Source organism: Onychostoma macrolepis, chromosome 12, assembly GCF_012432095.1.
Source record: "Onychostoma macrolepis isolate SWU-2019 chromosome 12, ASM1243209v1, whole genome shotgun sequence".
Taxonomy (NCBI): Eukaryota; Metazoa; Chordata; class Actinopteri; order Cypriniformes; family Cyprinidae; genus Onychostoma; species Onychostoma macrolepis.
Window position 1 is genome coordinate 13165862 of NC_081166.1, and position 17998 is coordinate 13183859.

The 17998-nt window shown below is 36.1% G+C and overlaps 3 protein-coding genes across 4 annotated transcripts in view; 1 reads left to right on the forward strand and 2 right to left on the reverse strand.

Annotated features, from left to right (window-relative positions):
• acsf2 (acyl-CoA synthetase family member 2) overlaps positions 1 to 15050 on the forward strand; it is a 43086-nt gene extending 28036 nt beyond the window's left edge. For both annotated transcript variants that reach the window (XM_058792651.1, XM_058792650.1), the window contains exons 11-16: positions 11706 to 11813; positions 11911 to 12062; positions 12159 to 12300; positions 13266 to 13376; positions 14410 to 14478; positions 14862 to 15050. In XM_058792651.1, the coding sequence (XP_058648634.1) occupies positions 11706 to 11813; positions 11911 to 12062; positions 12159 to 12300; positions 13266 to 13376; positions 14410 to 14478; positions 14862 to 14912 (633 nt within the window). In that variant the 3' untranslated portion in view covers positions 14913 to 15050. The remainder of the gene's footprint in view (positions 1 to 11705; positions 11814 to 11910; positions 12063 to 12158; positions 12301 to 13265; positions 13377 to 14409; positions 14479 to 14861) is intronic.
• chad (chondroadherin) lies at positions 726 to 7053 on the reverse strand. The gene is made up of 4 exons (XM_058792657.1): positions 5842 to 7053; positions 4054 to 4217; positions 3504 to 3649; positions 726 to 1962 (listed from the first exon to the last, which is right to left on the reverse strand). The coding sequence occupies exons 1-3, from the start codon at positions 6625 to 6627 to the stop codon at positions 3508 to 3510; spliced, it is 1092 nt and encodes a 363-aa protein (XP_058648640.1). The 5' UTR covers positions 6628 to 7053; the 3' UTR covers positions 726 to 1962; positions 3504 to 3507.
• Positions 15051 to 15187: 137 nt separating the features above from the next.
• armc7 (armadillo repeat containing 7) lies at positions 15188 to 17860 on the reverse strand. Its single transcript, XM_058792663.1, has 4 exons — positions 17674 to 17860; positions 17339 to 17460; positions 17018 to 17161; positions 15188 to 16946 (listed from the first exon to the last, which is right to left on the reverse strand). Exons 2-4 carry the CDS (start codon positions 17424 to 17426, stop codon positions 16600 to 16602), a joined length of 579 nt encoding a protein of 192 aa, XP_058648646.1. The 5' UTR covers positions 17427 to 17460; positions 17674 to 17860; the 3' UTR covers positions 15188 to 16599.
• Between the last annotated feature and the right edge of the window lie 138 nt (positions 17861 to 17998).

The window sequence follows — 17998 nt, forward strand, 5'->3', positions numbered from 1 at the left end:
AATATTGTGTAATATCATTACTACTAAAAATATTTTCTCATTTAATATATTTTAAATGTAATTTATTCCTGTGATGGTAAAGCTGAATTTTCAGCAGCCATTATGCCAGTCTTAATTGTCACATGATCCTTCAGAAATCATTCTAATATGCTGATTATTATTTATTATTATCAATGTTGAAAACAGGTTCAGAACAGCATAGAATATAATATAGAACTGTAGTGTCACTTGATTAATTTAGTGCATCCTTGCATTGGATAAATTAAGTTCTTAAAAAAAATCTTTTTGACTCCAAGCTTATGAATGGTATTGTATTAATAACTGTTAAAGTGATAGTTCAGCAGGAAATTAAAATGTAGGTGTCGTTTATTCAATCTCATGTTCCAAACAAACTAAGCTGCTGTCCTCCATAAAATGAAGCTATACGGTTTCAAAAAGTACCATACGAGTAATCCATATTATTTGCACTCTAACTAAAGTCTTCTAAAGCCATAATAGCTTTGTGTGAGGAGAAAACTAAAATTTAGGAAGAAAATACAGCTATTCCCCAAAAAAGAGAGCATATTTTCCACAAAAGAAAAAAGTCATACAGGTTTTGACTATGAGTAAATGATGACAGAATTTTCAATTTTGGGTGAACTATACCTTTAAGAACCAGGTATGGAGAAGGTAGCAGGATCTGAACAATAGTACTATTGTTTTTCAAAGAATATATTGCACAATCTTAGTGCATCCAGTTTTCATTCTCTTAAGAAACCATTACTATAGTGGTGCTTTATGTCTTTTATTGAGTATGAGTACATCACAGTAACAAATTGATTACATTAGACTGGAAAACCTCCATTTGTCTCAATTTTTTCATTTTACCTGCTCTTCGTAAATCCTCTTCTTCTGGCACCACCATCACTTGTGTCATTTCTTGATTTTGATTGGTCAGGCACAGCATTCTTATTGGCTAATCCTTATATTTGGGAACCAATCCTGATCATCCTGTCTGGATTAACTGTGTGATAATGACTAGCTGTGTTATTCCTTACACAGTCGTTACACTGTCTCATTTACCATTTTCATGGCTATAACGAGTCCATGTTTTCCTGGCCTGTGTTGCGTTTGACTTTGGTCAGAGATGTAAAGAAGAGGTCAGGTCCTCTCACATCTTGAATGTGTCAGCTTTAGCCACAGTCAAGGTTTGTTATGTTTGCAAAGCCTCGGAAATTCCTAGCAGGACGTTGTGAGATGTTTAAAGCTAAGAATGAACTCAAAATGTTGAAAGAGAATCCTCATGAAGAGCTCTGTTGTGATTTTAACTCTAATTTTAAGTGCTTCTAACCCTCATATTGGGAGTATGCTGTGAAGACCATAAAATTAGAATCAGTAGAATAGCCAAGATTCATTCTACAGTGGCCATTTGGTTTGATTTACTCAAAGGTTTAAAAAAATATGCTGAAATCTGAGAGAGAGAGAGAGAGAGAGAGAAAATACAACCTTGAAGAATTACCTGTGAACATTTATACTTCAATAAGGTACTGCTGAGTCTCTAAGTAAATGCTAATCAATGCAAATCTATTCTACCGATTCTCATTTTATGGAGAAGAGTATTCCTGTTAGTACTCTTGATTTTTACTATAGTGTAGGTTCTAGTTCTAGTTCTTCTAGTTCTTGTGTGAGTTAGCATATACGTTACCATAACAGTGAACACTGAGAGTTTGAGTCGTATTTCATTTGAGGTGTACATCTTTGCAAACTCACACAGTTTCTCCTTCAGGGTGTTTGTCAATGTCTGTGAACACATATTTATGCTATTCATGTTAATCATTATGAATTGAGTCAGCGCATCTATATGTCACACAAAAAAAATGAGTGAAAGAGGATATGGACAGTCCCATTGTAGCAGTCTGCATTGCTTTTCTTTTCTGCACATTGAAGTCCCGACACCTGGACAGGCCTCTTCTCCCTGTCCTCCTGCGGGAACATACAAATAAGATTGCCAATCTCAGTTTTGAACATCTGATGGTCTGCACATAGTAGTGCCAAAGCCAAAATGGAAACACACAAACAAACCTTAGACAAAGAGACCAGGAGGAACATGAAGGATAGGTTGGAAAAACATAGCAGACAGTATTTTACCACAAGGCAGTGGCCCAAACCCATATCCTGACCACAATTATAGGATTACCATTCACTCTTTCATGTTGGAAGAGGTAAAAACACTCACGGTTAGCATTAAACTCTTGATTCTCTGTGCAAATATGTAACTTTAATTTCTCACAGAAGTTACTGGAAGGCAGTGTTTTAGGTTGAGTTGATTATTAAATTATATAAACCATTTAATAACTTTTATGGGAAAGGTGAATACCTAATGTTAAATTATTTATGTTTGATAATAGAGGTGCGACCACCAATGGTTTCTCCACTCCCAAATCCCAAATGGGATTACCCGTGCTTAAATAATATCATAACAGTTTACCAGAGTTTATCACATCCACAGTGGTCTCTCAGGACTTGTGGTAACACTTGAGCAGGGAATCTCATGAGTATCTCCTGATGAAAGGGTCTTTTATAGAGATTACGGGAGAGCAGTGGTGTTTTGCTCCGTGCACCACAGAGAACACTTGACCATTTACCACTTTTTTTTTTTTTCTTCTTCTTAATTTATTTACATTTGCAAATCATGTTATAAAAGGCTAGTTGTCATACTGAGGACTGTGATTAATGTCTCATTTTTATGGTCATAGCTGGAGCCTTAATCCTGTGGTCTCATTTACAAGACCACATAAACCTTTTATGGGTCTGGATATTAGACCTCAGTTTAGGATCTCAAACCTGGAAGACTTTGTTTTAGTAATGTTAGTAATCAGGATTGGCCTCTGGTTTAACTAGTATAAACATTTCTTGGTCAGCTTTGACTTTAATCTCAGCACTCTTACTCAGCAAATACTTTTAATTAGATTTAAATTAAATGAATAAACTTACAATTCTACAATATTATGTTTTAGAACAGTGATTTTCAACCTTCTGGACTCTCCCTTGTCCAAGACAATATTCAAAGGCCCTTCTATACAAGCTGAAGCTGACGTACCTCTGCTACTATTACTATTGTTGCAATAAAAATATGATGTCAGTTTAATGTTAAACATCTTTATTTTAAGTGATTTTTTTTTTATGATTAAGATTATTAATATAGATAAATGTAAATACTTTTATTCCTTACTTGGAAGTAATGGCCTTCCTGTAGCTCAAACAATAGTGCATGACACTAGTAAAGCCAAGGTTATGTGTTTGATTCACAGAGAAAGCAAGAACTGATCAAATGTGTACCTTGAATGCAATATAAGTCACATTGGATAAAAACCAAATGTTATCTCGGTACTGGCCCCCCTGTACTACTTTACTAGAGGACATTAAGGTAGCCTTTTATATTTAATGTCATTTGTAATGTTTTCACCTTTTGGCTTGTATTTAGGTTCTAAATTTGTGAGAGTGGAATTAACAGGGCTGCTTACCATCTCAAAGCCGTGCTCCCTTCCTGGCCCTCTTTGTCTTTGCCTTGCAGCGACTGAAAGCAGTGCTGTCTTTTATTTGCTTTCCTTTCTGGCTTCCAGGAGAGGCGCAAACTGCATCAGGGCGATGGCGACTAGTGTCCATCCATCTGTACAAGCAAATTCAAGCATTTATAGTTACTGTTGGCTATTTGCAACTTATTTCAGAGTAAAACTAGATATTCAGCAAGATATGAGGCGGGACTTTTTTGTCAAGAATTGATTGGATAGTAAAAAGTAGGCATTGCATAGCAAAATGAATGCAAATTTTCTACAACATTGACTAAATAGCTATTTGGCTATTGGTTAATATTTTGAATTAGCTCTTACAGCCTTAGTGGCGTCAGCATGTTCAAGTGATCATTCTTGATAATATCATGCATTAAGAAGTAAATAGGTTAGGTTTTGATTTTATGTTGACTTGAATGAAGCCATGAAGTAAATATGAAAGGCATAATTTCTTTTGAAAGCTTAAATGCAGTTATGTTTGAAGTGATCTTTTGTTGTCTCTTACTTTCTGAGGTTTGCTAACTGGCAGGTGCAGCTCCAGGGGTTGTTAAACAGAGTGATGTTCTGGAGGGTGCTGAACTCAAGGCTGCTCGGAAGTGATTTTAGCTTGTTGTTCTCAAGATGCAGAGATTTGAGAGCCGTCACTCCCTCAAAGGCAGCACTGGAAAACTTGACAGGTAGAAAGGGCAGATATACAGTTGTTTACCATATATGCAGTCGATAACACATTATAACTCACTGCTTTGTAGAATATCCCTACAGTTAGCATTCAAAGTCACTCTTAATATCTAAAGGAAACTTGTGGATCCTGAACTGAGGGCTTTTTTTCCACATGAAAGGCCTCTCTCATGCTGTCCTATGTGCCAGGGCTTATGTAAACCTGTCTGCACTTTCCTTCCAGCTCTCCATCAAACTTCATAAGCGTATGCAAGTCTGCTAAAAACTTCACCCAGGTGTTAGAAGTACTGGTCTGCATGGTGTCTGCTTTATAGGTTGAGGGGCTTTGAAAGTGTATACGCGCAGTGTGTGTGGGTGTGTTATGTAAGTGTAGAAAAGATGCACTTATTGAAGGGACGTTTTGGAAATTTCCACTCAGAAGGCAAGAGACGTGGAGAGTTTGGTAATTTGAGGCAATGCAGGATGGATCTATTCCAGCATGGAAGGGTTGTTTTCACTTTTTCTGTCTGTCCACTCCTCCATCGACCTGCTCTTCTGCCAGAAATGCTTGAATTGGGTTGAATTGTCCATTCAGGTGAGGCAACTACAGCCTAAAATACTTCTCTTCATGGGCCACGGAACACCCTGTCACTATTTACCCGTCTGCTAACCCTTGCTGACCTGTTTACATGGTGCACCAAGTGAGAGGAAAAAACTCGGGTCTCAAAATAACATTTTTCAAGCAAATAGACCCTAAAAATATCCACACGTGATGGGAGAGTGGTTATTTTTTCCCTTTCCTATCATACAAAAAACACTGACCAACTGCATGGCACCGATGCTTGTTGATCTGTATTTACGCATGTTTGTGCATATAGAAATCATTTAAAATAATGAATATCATATATTATTTGTAACAATTTGTATATTATTTATATAAAATATAGCTTTATAAATATTTTATATATAATAAAAAAAAAAAAAAAAAAAATATATATATATATATATATATATATATATATATATATATATATATATATATATATAAAACTATGCTGAGTGCACAGTAACATTTAAAATGTGCTTTGCATTTGCATTATATATTTATACTTGGACTTTTGACTTTGCACTGGTATCAGTCCATGTGGAGAGTCTGTTGAAGTCAGATCAAAGACAAGGAAAAGATAAATGTATCTCTTAAACACTTTCTTTAACCATATATTGTTCCAGAGGGAAATATCCTACTGGAATAGCGCACATGCATCCTGACATAAAGCACATGTGACCTTTTTAAGGCCTGAAAGTATGACAGGAATGGATCAGGAGGATCTTATTGAAAGAAAACAGGTGAAAGTCTCCAGCACAGGACTGATTTAGCTGGATATCTTGGTTTTTCAGACTACATTTTACTCCGATGGGGTTGCAGTTCCTTAGCATGGCCAGCTCTGATGGGATGTAAAGTTTGTTTGCCAATGCTAAGCTTCCCGAAAACCAAACACAAACATGCATTTATTTAGCCTCAACTTTAGAGACCAGCTTTATGGGGAAACCATTCATTTGGTTCTCAATCAGCATCTTGATTCTCATGTTTTATTCTACATTTTAAGTGTTTACTCCTGCAATTTCACAGACTTACCTTCTCCAGGCTCATGTCATTTAGATGGAGCTTCTCCATATAACGGCCAAAGCTCCGGAAAGCATGGTCAGGCATGAGGATGAGAGGGTTTTTGGACAAGTTGAGTTCCTCCACAACACGCAGCTTGCTCATAGCCAGGAGAGGGTAGGTAGACAGCTTGTTACGGTCCAGAGTTAGAATGGCCAGGTTCTCCACTTCATCAAAAGAACCAGGCTGAATGGAGCTCAACTCATTGCCACTCATATAAAGCCATCGGAGATCGCTAGCACCTGTGAAAGTACCAGGCTGCAGCTCTCGAAGCTTGTTGTTGTCGAGCTGCAGGATAAACAGGTTGATCATAGGAGAGAAGATGCCCTTTGGAAGGCTCGTAATTTGGTTACCGTCCAAGTAGAGATAGGTCAGTTCGGTCAGGTCGTCAAAAGCGCCTGGTTTGATGGTGCTGATCTCATTGTTAGACAAGTAGAGGTAGATGAGCTTCTTCAGTCCTTTGAAAGCCTGGCTGGAGATCTCTCGGATCTGACAGTGCTGCAGGTGCAGGGAAATGAGCCCCTTCATCTCGCTGAAGCCCCCGGTTGGGAGATTTCCCAGGTTGTTGCGTTGCAGGTTTAGAAGACGAGTGGCCTCGGATATGCGGGGGATCTTCTTCAGCCCAACGTTGTCACAGATAACATGTTGCAGGTCCCCATGGCAGTGGCACTGGCTTGGGCATTGAGTTGGTGCTCCAAAGACAAAGGGGACACAAACCTGTAGACACACTAGCACCAGTAGGAAGCTGAAACTGTACATGATGACGCTGTGATGATCAGTCCACTGCTTTATGCTGTCTGACTGTTGGTCTTCTTTCGCCTTTACTCCAGCAGGAACATATACAGACAGCAAAAGTGGTCCACACAACCTCAGAGTAAAGAGGGGGAGTGTGTGAAAGTGCAGAGAGAGAGAGAGGGCTAGAGGTGAGCTCGAGAGAGAGAGAGAGAGAGAGAGAGAGAGAGGGAGGGGTGTGTGAGTGTGTGTGTGTGAGTCAGAGGAAAGGAGGGAAGAAAGCTGAAAGCACAAGTGTTTATAATAGTTTCTAAATGTTTATAAGAGTTCTTCTCTTAACATTATGTAGCCATTGCAGATCTGCATGATATTTATTTAAACATGTATTTATTTATTTAGTGCTTATAGTTCTGCTCTTAACTTTACGTAGCCATTTCAAAAGCGGCAAACTAGTTATTAAAAATACATTAAAAATATTTATTTATTGCTTATAATACAGTTCTGCTCTTAATGTTACATAGTAATTGCAGTATTTGCAAGATATGTATTAAAATTTTATTTATTTATTAAGTAGTGCTTAATATATTTATTAAAAATACATTTAAATGTTTATTTATTTGTTGCTTGTAATAGAGTTTGCTCTTAACATTACATAGCAATGGCTACATCTGCAAGGTATTTATTAAAAATAAATTTAATATTTATTTATTGTTTATAATACATTGAGCTCTTAACATTACAAAGCAATGGCTATATCTGCAAGGTATTTTGAAAAAATAAACATTTATTTATTTGTTTGTTTAATTTGTTTTTTACAGTTCTGCTCTTAACATTACATAGAAATTGCAGTTTCTGCAAGATATTAAAATAAATTAAACATTATTTCTTTATTAATTAATTAATTTATTTATTTAAATACCACTTAAAGTACAGTTTTGCTTCTAACTTTACATAGTCCTTGCAGAATTTATTTATACCGATTATAAAATGAAATTTTTTTTTTTTAGAACTTCTCTGATTAACCTATATGATGTAATACATTTACATATATTTCTGAAGACAAAGTAATAACTAAATTTACTGTTCAGAAAGTTGATATACCTTTTAATATTGTTTTTTATTACCTCAAGCATCACTGACTGTTTTTAGTGATTTTGATGTATGAGTCCCAGTTTTGTCTTGATTGGTGAAATTGTCCATCTGTTTTGACAAAAATCCTCCAGAACCTCTAGGTTCTTTGGTTTCTCAGCATGTTCTGCACATTCGAGTTCTCCCCACAGTGGCTTTGCAAATTAAGGGCCTCATACATAATAAAAAAAAACTGCAATTACACATTTATTCATAAGGGACATGTAGCGTCCAGACGACCTGATGGCAACAGTTCAAAGAGGGAGTGTGCTGGGTGTGAGGGGTCCATGTGGATGAGTACAGTTCTTGGAGAGTGGGGAGGGTTGTACCAATGATTCACTCAGCAGTCAGCTACGCTCTGTAGTCTTCTGAGGTCAGATTTGGTAGCTGAGCTGAACCAGACAGTTATTGTACAGAGGACCGATTCAGTGATGGCGGAGTAGAACTGTTTCAGCAGCTCCTGTGGCAGGTTGAACTTCCTTAGCTGGCGGAGGAAATACAGCCTCTGCTGGGCCTTTTTCACAATGGACTCGATGTGATTGTCCCACTTCAGGTCCTGAGAAATTGTGGTGCCCAGGAATCTGAATGACTCCACTGCAGTCACAGTGCTGTTCATGATGGTGAGTGGGGAGAGTGCAGGGGGGTTTCTCCTGAAGTCCACGATCATCTCCACAGTTTTGAGCGTGTTCAGCTCCAGGTTGTTAAGACTGCACCAGACAGCCAGCTCCTTAACCTCCTGTCTGTAAGCAGACTCGTCACCATCCTGAATGAGGCCGATAACTATGGTGTCATCTGCAAACTTTAGGAGCTTGACAGAGGGGTCTTTAGATGTGCAGTCGCTGGTGTACAGGGAGAAGAGCAGTGGGGAGAGGACGCAACCCTGGGGGGCACCAATGCTGATCATACGGGTGCTGGATGAGAATTTTCCAAGCTTTACTAGCTGCTGCCTGTCTACTGCCTGATAGCTGAGTTAATTTGGGCTGGAGGAGTGATGGGATGATGGTGTTAAAAGCGGAGCTGAAGTAATAATATTCACTCCACCTAACCCCAACAGATCATGAAAATCATTTAAAAGATCAGACTCTTACCATTCATTGGTCATTTTAATCCTTCCTATGTAGATGCACTGAAAATTTGCTGCATTAAAAATTTTGTGATTATGCTCAAGTGATTTTTCATGTTTCATCAATTCCACAAGCTTCATTTTGTGAGATATTTAAGTTTTGATTCTATTTTAAGAAGAAATCTTTTTTCTTTCTTTCTTTCTAAAATCCATGAAAGGTTCTCAGTACATGTTGGGTACAAACAAGTTCAGTGGTCTGAAACGTGATTGTATTTTTAGTCTCTCATTTCTAATTTATGTGCAACCAAATCTCATGAGGTTAAGGTGAGACTGTGTGTCGTGCCAGACATTTCCATTGTTTTTAGTCAGCAGAAGGAGGGAAAGGAGCCACTCCCGTGTGGCGGGCCGTTTTATAACATATAATCACAGCCAGATGTTTGGCTGGTATCACATCACAACAATGGAAATGGAGGTTTTTCTTTTGTCTGTAGTGGAGCGTTTCATGGAGTGGAGAGGCGCATTCCTCTGCATAAATGTCTCCTTTCATTTCAGCTATGTACAGTATTCAATATAAAAAAAAAGAAGTGCACTGTGGAGTCACCCAGTATTTTTTCATATGCATCAACAAACTTTTTCATAGTGGTTGAAATTTGTGTAACAAAACATTTAATCCTTGTTCCTCTTTGGTTCAAAGAACTGATAGACCTCAGATCTGTTTATGAGCGCCTCAGCTTCTCTCATCTTAGGCAGAATCTAGTGTTTGCTTAACAGATTTAACATTTTATCGGCAAAGTGTATGTCTTGGCTCTTTCAAGTCCACACTCGCAGTAGATGTTGTGGCTATTAAAGCAATTTTTTATTTACTTATTGAGTTCAAAAGCTCATGACTCACTTAAAATGTTCCACACAAACATTATAAATGTCTGGCACGTCACACGGTCTCACCTCGATGGCTGGCAGCACTTGTAATTCAGTTTGGTAAACACAAATTGACATCCTCTGCCGTGATGAGGTTATGTCTCTTGAAGACACTGTGATGAATTGTTTCCAGAGTCGAGAGAGCTGGGGTTCAAAACAACAGCTGGTGTGCCAGTTCTCAGGTGCACACCACATACCTCACCTGCCTCCCAGGCCTGGCCCATTCAGCTGATTGAGCTGTCTGCTTGCCATTAGTCTAGTTTGTGGAAAAATGTTAGCAAAAGGCCTTTGCAACTTTTGGCTGTGCAAAAAGAGTAGTGTAAGTTTAATGGCATAGAAATCAGAGTTTAATTCTGTGAGCCGTAACATATACAGTGGAATCCAAATATTTCCATGTATTTTAAACATGGAAATTAAAAAAGTAAAATAAACTTAAAACAAAAACATCTATGAATATAATATTTCAGATTCTGTACTATTTATAGGCCAAATATGTTTGATCAAGCAATGTTAGGTGTGGTGATGGGGAGTTAATAATCATTGGACTTTATATATAGGTGCATCTCAAAAAATTATAATATCGTGAAAAAGTTTTTTTAGTAACTTATTTCAAAAAGTGAAACTTTTATATATTCTAGATTCATTACATGTAAAGTAAAACATTTCAAAAGTTTTTTTGTTTTAATTTTGATGATTACAGAAATACAATATCTCAAAATATAAGAATATTTCCTAAGATCAATCAAAAAAAGGATTTGCAAAACAGAAAAGTTCAAGTTCTTTAAAGTATGTTCATTTATGCACTCAGTACTTGGTCGGGATTCTGTGCCTCTCCAGTCTTCCTCCAGACTCTAGACCTTGATTTCCAAATGAAATGCAAAATTTACTTTTATCTGAAAAGAGGACTTTGGACCACTGAGCAACAGTCCAGTTCTTTTTCTCCACAGCCCAGGTAAGATGCTTCTGACGTTGTCTCTGGTTCAGAAGTGGCTTGGTAGCCCTTTTCCTGAAGACGTCTGAGCGTGGTGACTCTTGATGCACTGACTCCAGCTTCAGTTCACTCCTTGTGAAGCTCTCCCAAGTGTTTGAATCGACTTTGCTTGACGGTATTCTCAAGCTTGGGGTCATCCCTGTTGCTTGTGCACCTTTTCCTGCTCAATTTCTTCCTTCCAGTCAACTTTGCATTTAATATGCTTTGATACAGCACTCTGTAAACAGCCACACCTTTCAGTAATGACCTTCTGTAACTTACCCTCTTTGTGGACTGTGTCAATGATTGTCTTCTGGACCATTGCCACGTCAGCTGTCTTCTCCATTATTGTGGTTTCAAAGAACAAGAGATACACTGAATTTATACTGTAGGGATAGTCATTTAATGAAACTCAAATGCAAATATTCTAATATTTTGAGATACTGGATTTTTGACTTTCATGAGCTGTAAGCTCGAATCATCAAAATTAAAATAAAAAACTTTTGAAATGTTTTACTTTACATGTAATGAATCTAGAAAATATGAAAGTTTCACTTTAAAAAGGCTAAACTTAAGCATTATCAGAAATATTTTATATTAAAATATCAATTCAATATAATTTAATTTTTATTATATTATATATAAAAGAATAATTAAAAAAATCTAATAACAAAATAATACATGATTTTAAATATTTATAAAATGTTATAAATATATTACAGTTTAAAACTGGTAAATTGAAGCATTTTCATTAGTGTTATATTAAATTACCATTTTATTTTTATATTAAATGAATGAACTAATTATAAATATTTTAAAGTAAATTATAAGATAATAAATTAGTAAAACATAATAAGAAAACAATACATTTAAAAATATATTTTACGCATATAAAATGTAAAACATATTACATTTTACAAATGCTAAATTGAAGAATTTTCTCAGTGTAGGTTCTAGACATTGTTACAAAATAGTGAATTAGGCACTAAGCTTGAATGTGTATATATGTGATGTCTTTTGGAACAGATTGGATACGGCACAACTGAAAACAGCCCTGTGACGTTCTGTGGCTTTCCGATTGACAGCGAGGAGCGAAAGACAGAGACTGTTGGATGTATATGCCCCCACACTGAGGTTCATTTACACACGATATACAACATGCTATATAAAGGTGTCCTGCAAGCATATTTATAGTTTGTTGTTGCACACTGAATGCTTTTTTCTCCATTAGGCAAAAGTAGTGAACCCTACTACAGGAGAGATCGTGCCTCTGGGTGCTCAGGGGGAGCTGATGATCAGGGGATACTGTGTGATGCTGGAATACTGGAAAGATGATGAAAAGACCCAGGAGTGCATCACAAAAGACCGCTGGTACAAGACTGGGTAAGTGCTTTTGAATTTTCCCTCTCTTATTAGATTTAATCAAGATTTATTCCAAACAGTTCTCAATGACTCAGTCTGTTCTGTGATCTGATACAGTGACATTGCCAGTTTGGACGGATATGGGTACTGCAAAATCGAGGGACGCATCAAGGACATGATCATCCGAGGAGGAGAAAACATCTACCCTGCTGAAATCGAACAGTTTCTGCACACACACCCAAAAATTCAGGAAGCACAGGTCAATAATCCTAACCAGAGACATTTATATAGCTTTAGCACTTGATAATTCTCATCAACTATTTATTTACCTGTAGCAGTGTGATAATTTTCATCGACTATTCCTTTTACCTCCATTTTATGTTAAAGAAAGCAAGATGGTCCTCTTATTTTTGTCCTGTTTTCCGGTACAAATAAACATTCTTAAATCAAGACATATTTGTTTCAGAAGCAAAATCAGGAATATTAATACTTTTACCAGTCAAAAGCTTTTGAACAGTAAGATTTTTAATGTTTTTTAAAGAAGCCTCTTCTGCTCACCAGCCTGCATTTATTTAATCCAAAGTACAGCGAAAACAGTAAAAGTCTGAAATATTTTTACTATTTAAAATAACTGTTAACTGTTTTAATATATTTTAAAATGTAATTTATTCCTGTGATTTCAAATCTGAATTTTACTCCAGTCACATGATCCTTCAAAAATCATTCTAATATTCTGATTTGCTGCTCAAAAAAAACATTTATTATTATTATGTTGAAAACAGCTGAGTAGAGTTTTTTTAGGTTTCTTTAATGAATAGAAAGTTCAGAAGAACAGTATTTATCTGAAATAGAAATCTTTTGTAACATTATTAATGTCTTAATCATCACGTCTGATCAATTTAAAGCATCCGTGTGTTGTACTTTTCTGAAGAATTTATCAAAATTAAGTCACTCTATGCTTAAAACAAGAAAAAAAGATCTGCCAATGGAGTTAGGAGAATGGGGTTAAAGACATTTTTTCTTGTTTTAAGCATAAAGTTCCTTAATTTTTATACATTAATGAGAAATCAAGACTTGTTATCTTGTGCCATTTTGCTTTTCAAGTAATTGGATTTTGATTTAAGAGTGTTTAGGTATTTTTAATGGAAAATAAGACCAAATACAGACAAGAAGATCATTGTTTGCTGTTTAGAAAAGCATGTTCTATCTGTGTTTTCCATACAGGTGGTTGGAGTGAAGGATGAGAGAATGGGGGAGGAAGTTTGTGCTTGTATTAGACTCGAGACTGGTCAGGAATGCACTGCAGAAGAGATCAAGGCCTATTGCAAAGGACAGGTCAGAATATCCACAGTTCTTATGCTTTTTGCGTGTCAAGAACTGAGTAGATTACTTACAAATTGTACTGATTCCAAATTACATGACAAAAAAATTGTAGTTAGTAATGTAATCCTCTAAATTACACATTTTAGGTAATGTAATCAATTACTTTTCGAGTACTTTTAGAATACTTTTGAACTAATTTGTTTATCACATTGATTTAAATAGGAAAATCTTGTACCGTATTGAATAAGAAAATATATTCCATTCGTTGGAATTAATAATATAAAGTGTTTCCCAAACTGGGGTTCGCAAAGGAACTGCAGGGGGTTCGGGAGTTTAATGAAAATCAAATAATTAATTAGATCATAAAAATGTGAAATTGAGTCATTCTAAAAAATGAAATATTTTATTTGTTTACCTGCATGTCATGTTACCACTGACCAATGTCAGAGATCCACGAACATGCAAATGTAATAGTTAATTATTAAAATATTTATTTTAAAATCTCAAGGGTACTTCAAGTAAATATATTAGGTGAAAGAAAACTTTCTGAATGTATATAAGCGGTAGGGTAATCTATTTTAGAAAGGAACATTTAAAAAGAAGAAAAAGAGGAATTAGGGAGATTTAATAAATTATGAATAATATTTATTGCTATTGTGTGAATAATATGCAATCATGTAATTAATCTAATTACAAGTACATAATTATTGGAATGTGATCCAGATTACATGTAATCAGTTACTACCCTCTGTGTGTCATCCATCATCACTAAAACTAAAACCATAAAAACAGTTTGGTTACTTGAAATTAAATAAACTTCAGCTTTCATTTAGTGTAACTTTGTGTACGAAAATAACTAAAATGGAAATAAATATTCTAAAACCATAAAAAAATCATAAAAATGATCAAAACATCAAAATTACCAAAAGTTTAACTAAAATTAAAATGAAAACAAAATATAAAAATAAAAACAAATTCAAAATATGAATGAGCTAGAATTGTATCTCAAAGATAGTTCATCAACACATGTATGTGTTTTTCGCAGATTGCCCATTTCAAGGTGCCTCGCTATATAACGTTTGTTCAGGGATATCCTCTGACTGTCACAGGCAAGGTAAGTGATGTGAGATAATATGAAACTCACTTTTACAGTGCTAATAAAACAATAATGAATAAGAAACAAATCCTTTGGTTCATTCAGTCTAGAGAAAGTCATGTTCTGTGAGCATTTGTCTTTACTTAGTCACCACTCCTCTCTGTCTCTGTGGGTACATCATGTTAAATATGAAGAAAATGTTAAAGTGGTGTTTTCTTGGGTGGATTCACATTAGTCTCTAGACAGAAGAAATTCAAGCAATTTCCCCGTCTGCATGAAACCCACTGAAGTGGTTTCAGACATTCGAGGGCTACTGTGACACCTTTGCTTTTAAAGGCTTGTGGTGTGCTGTCGACGGATTGAACCCTTTAATAGCTGCTTCTTTTCTTCGTCTCTCTCAGATCCAGAAGCACAAACTGCGCGAACAGGCAGAAAAACTGCTTGGACTGTGATTGCGAAAGCACCTGTGTGCCTTTTTTAAACAGTTACAAGCAGGACATCAACCTCAGGACATTATGAGTTACTCAGATATATTGTGATGTCATTGTTTTACCAGCCATGCTTATAATTAAATGTTATGTTGTGTTTTATACATTGGTGATAATACCCTGTTACAATCCTGTTCCTAAAAAGCTACCAGTGACATTTCTAAATGTATCTTTTCTTAATTATTATCTTTATTTTGTTGTTAATTGTATTTGAAACCAAATAATCCTCAATCATATGAACCAATTATAATCATAGGAAATTGGTATCCAAAATATGCATGATTCCACTAAGACAGTTTGTTAGATGACTTTAAATATTTACTAAAATGTTCCTTTGAATTATATTCTTGTGAAAAATAGAAAGAAAACAAAGTGTGTTCTTTTTTTTTTCTTTTTGAGCAACGTCAAAGGTAAATGATCTCTGTGTACATCTGCTCCATATTCAGTTTGAAGTACATACTGTATGTTCTACATTTTAGATTCCTGAAATATCCAAAAATAGGGTATTTAAGGCACAATTGTAGTCTCTTTTTGTTGGCGTTGAGGTAGTTCCCTCATTGTGTTCATTTAGGCCTTGGTGCTTTCCTGCTTGGCTTGTGATGTGAACATTTTGAAGCTGGTATTGAGACTGTATGGAAAGAGGAGAGCGAGGTCGTCTCTCAGCTTTCGAATAGGTCTGCTGGAAAGTAATGGCTACTCTGGTTTTCACTAACACATAGTTTTGTGAGGATCGTTTAAGGTGAGACTTTAAAACCAAAGTGCTGGAAAAAACCCCAGACATTCTTTTCGAATTTCCTAGCAGCTAATAATGGAATCCGTCATTCACTGCATGCTTCTCAAGGTCATTATGGGATGCATTCACTTGCCTGTGTAGGATATTTCATAAAATTAACAATGATTTATGGCATCATTGCTTCCAGTAAATGGATCACCTAATTTGGAATCTAGCATGAGCGAAAGTCTTAGAGCTAAAATGTTAAGAGTCTCCCCCGTGTGTCCATTAGCAGAATAACAACAATATCAGCATCTGTTTCTACTTTTCATAATTGTTTGGATTCAGAAGAAAGCATATTTTGAATGCAATTACTATAAATATTCACTAGCCTTGAGGTCAATAAAAAAAAAAAAAAATAGTTTGAAAGAAATCAATCAGCGAGGAAGTATTAAATTTATCAAAATTTACAGGAAAGACATTTGTTACAGAAGATTGCTTTTTTAAATAAATGCTGTTCTTTTTTTAAGTTTTTATTCATCAAAGAATTCTGAAAAAAATGGATCCATTTCTAAAAAATAAGCACGACTGTTTCCAACATTGATAATAAGAACTGTTTCTTGAGCATATATTAAAGTAGAATGATTTCTGAAGGATCATGTGACGATGAAGACGAGTAATAGCTGCTGAAAATTCACAGGAATAACATTTTTACAAATGAATATATCTTTTTTTAAAATGTGTATTTTTAGAAAAGAAAAAATACAGTATTTATAATGTTTAAAATAATTTGCATATATAAAAGTATATGCACATACATATTTGAACCCGGACCATATTTATTAAGAAAATAAGCTTTTATTTTTCAACATAATCTTAAATGACAATTTCAGCATTTACAAATTGTCCACGAACAATTACATTCAAAATCTAAAGTATTCAGTCCTTTGGCAGTGGAATCCCCAGCGCTGATTGGCTTTGTCCCTGCATTTCCTCCTGGGCTTTGTCCACTTGTTGCTGTGTGCAGTAGTCCTGCAGGAAGACCGACGCCAGGTTCCTGAGGCGCGGGTTCTGTGTGAGGGAGAAGCGCAGCATGCACTGCACCACAGCACTGTCTGTAGTCTCAGCACGCGAGGCTGCTGTGGTCAGGTTCATTAATGTGGTGATGGCCGAGAGAACAGTCTCGTCTCTGTTACTCGACAGGCAGGATATCACTAATGGGACTCCGCCGCTTTGCAGGATCTGATCACGGGACTCCCGCTCCATACTGAGGTTACACAAACCACCTGTAGGATTTCAAACAGTTGGTTGGTTCATGTGAATAGATTATAACAGCAGTTATAACAGCTAAACTAACCAATTCCAAACTCCACAAAGTTCTCATTTTCTTCTGTCAGCATGTCCAGGAAGAGCTCAGTGACCTGGAGCAATCGCAGTGCTTCCATGTTGGATGGATCGTAGGCAAAGTTGGCCAGGTTTGCCAGCACTTGCTCTTTAGAATCTGCCAAGAAGTGAAGAGACAAATAAGACATTTTTCAGACACCTTTATTATAAAGACGGCTGTAAACAATTACTATATGTACTGATTATAGTCTGTCAAGTAGAGGAATATAGCATGAGCAAACTGCTTCAAGCACAAATATATAAAGATGCAGTGCGTCTGCAAACAGTGACATACCCTCGCTGTCAGTGTCCTGAAACTCTGTGACCAGACCCTGGAGGTACTCAAACCGGTCAGACGCTGAGAAACGACTCTTTCCTGCCATCACAGATGAATCATGGGTAACATGGGTTTAACACCTGCAGATAGAAAAACAGTTTTATTACACTGTATAGATATAGGTAGATACTGCATTACAAAAATACTATATTACAAGAAAATTCGTTATAATGATGTTTTATTCCACCGTATAAAACAAAAAGTTTGTGACACTGATCTAATCAGTTTCACAATACTGATAGATGACAATAATAACAGCAATAAAGACAAGAAATGAGGCAAAAGTGACTCACTTGTGCAGAATAACGCTGATGAAAGTCATTCGTGCTTCTGCTATAAACTTCAAACTCTCAGTTGCATATCTACAAAAACTGTCTTTCTAAGGATTGTGAATACAGATATATTTAACACAGAAAGTCATGTTTGGTGAGTGTGTTGACTAGTTTCGCATCCCTGAAGCTGCTCTGCACGTCTGGTCCGTCAGTAAATACTTCCCCCGTCATTTGTAGTTCCTTTGATTTTAAGTTCCTCTCGCATAAATGTGCATATAAGTAAAATCTAATAACATAACATTTCACTGGGTAAAATATTCAGAACACCACTCTTGCTTCGTAAGAC

What these genes read in the sequence shown, in the direction of transcription:
- chad (XM_058792657.1), bottom strand. Translation starts at nt 6,627, where the DNA reads ATGTACAGTTTCAGCTTCCTACTGGTGCTAGTGTGTCTACAGGTTTGT. An exon ending in ATGACATGAGCCTGGAGAAG is followed by an intron (nt 4,218 to 5,841) that starts GTAAGTCTGTGA and finishes CTACCTGTCAAG; the next exon opens with TTTTCCAGTGCTGCCTTTGA. An exon ending in CAGTTAGCAAACCTCAGAAA is followed by an intron (nt 3,650 to 4,053) that starts GTAAGAGACAAC and finishes TTGCTTGTACAG; the next exon opens with ATGGATGGACACTAGTCGCC.
- armc7 (XM_058792663.1), bottom strand. Translation starts at nt 17,426, where the DNA reads ATGGCAGGAAAGAGTCGTTTCTCAGCGTCTGACCGGTTTGAGTACCTC. An exon ending in TCAGGACACTGACAGCGAGG is followed by an intron (nt 17,162 to 17,338) that starts GTATGTCACTGT and finishes ACTTCTTGGCAG; the next exon opens with ATTCTAAAGAGCAAGTGCTG. An exon ending in CTTTGTGGAGTTTGGAATTG is followed by an intron (nt 16,947 to 17,017) that starts GTTAGTTTAGCT and finishes GAAATCCTACAG; the next exon opens with GTGGTTTGTGTAACCTCAGT.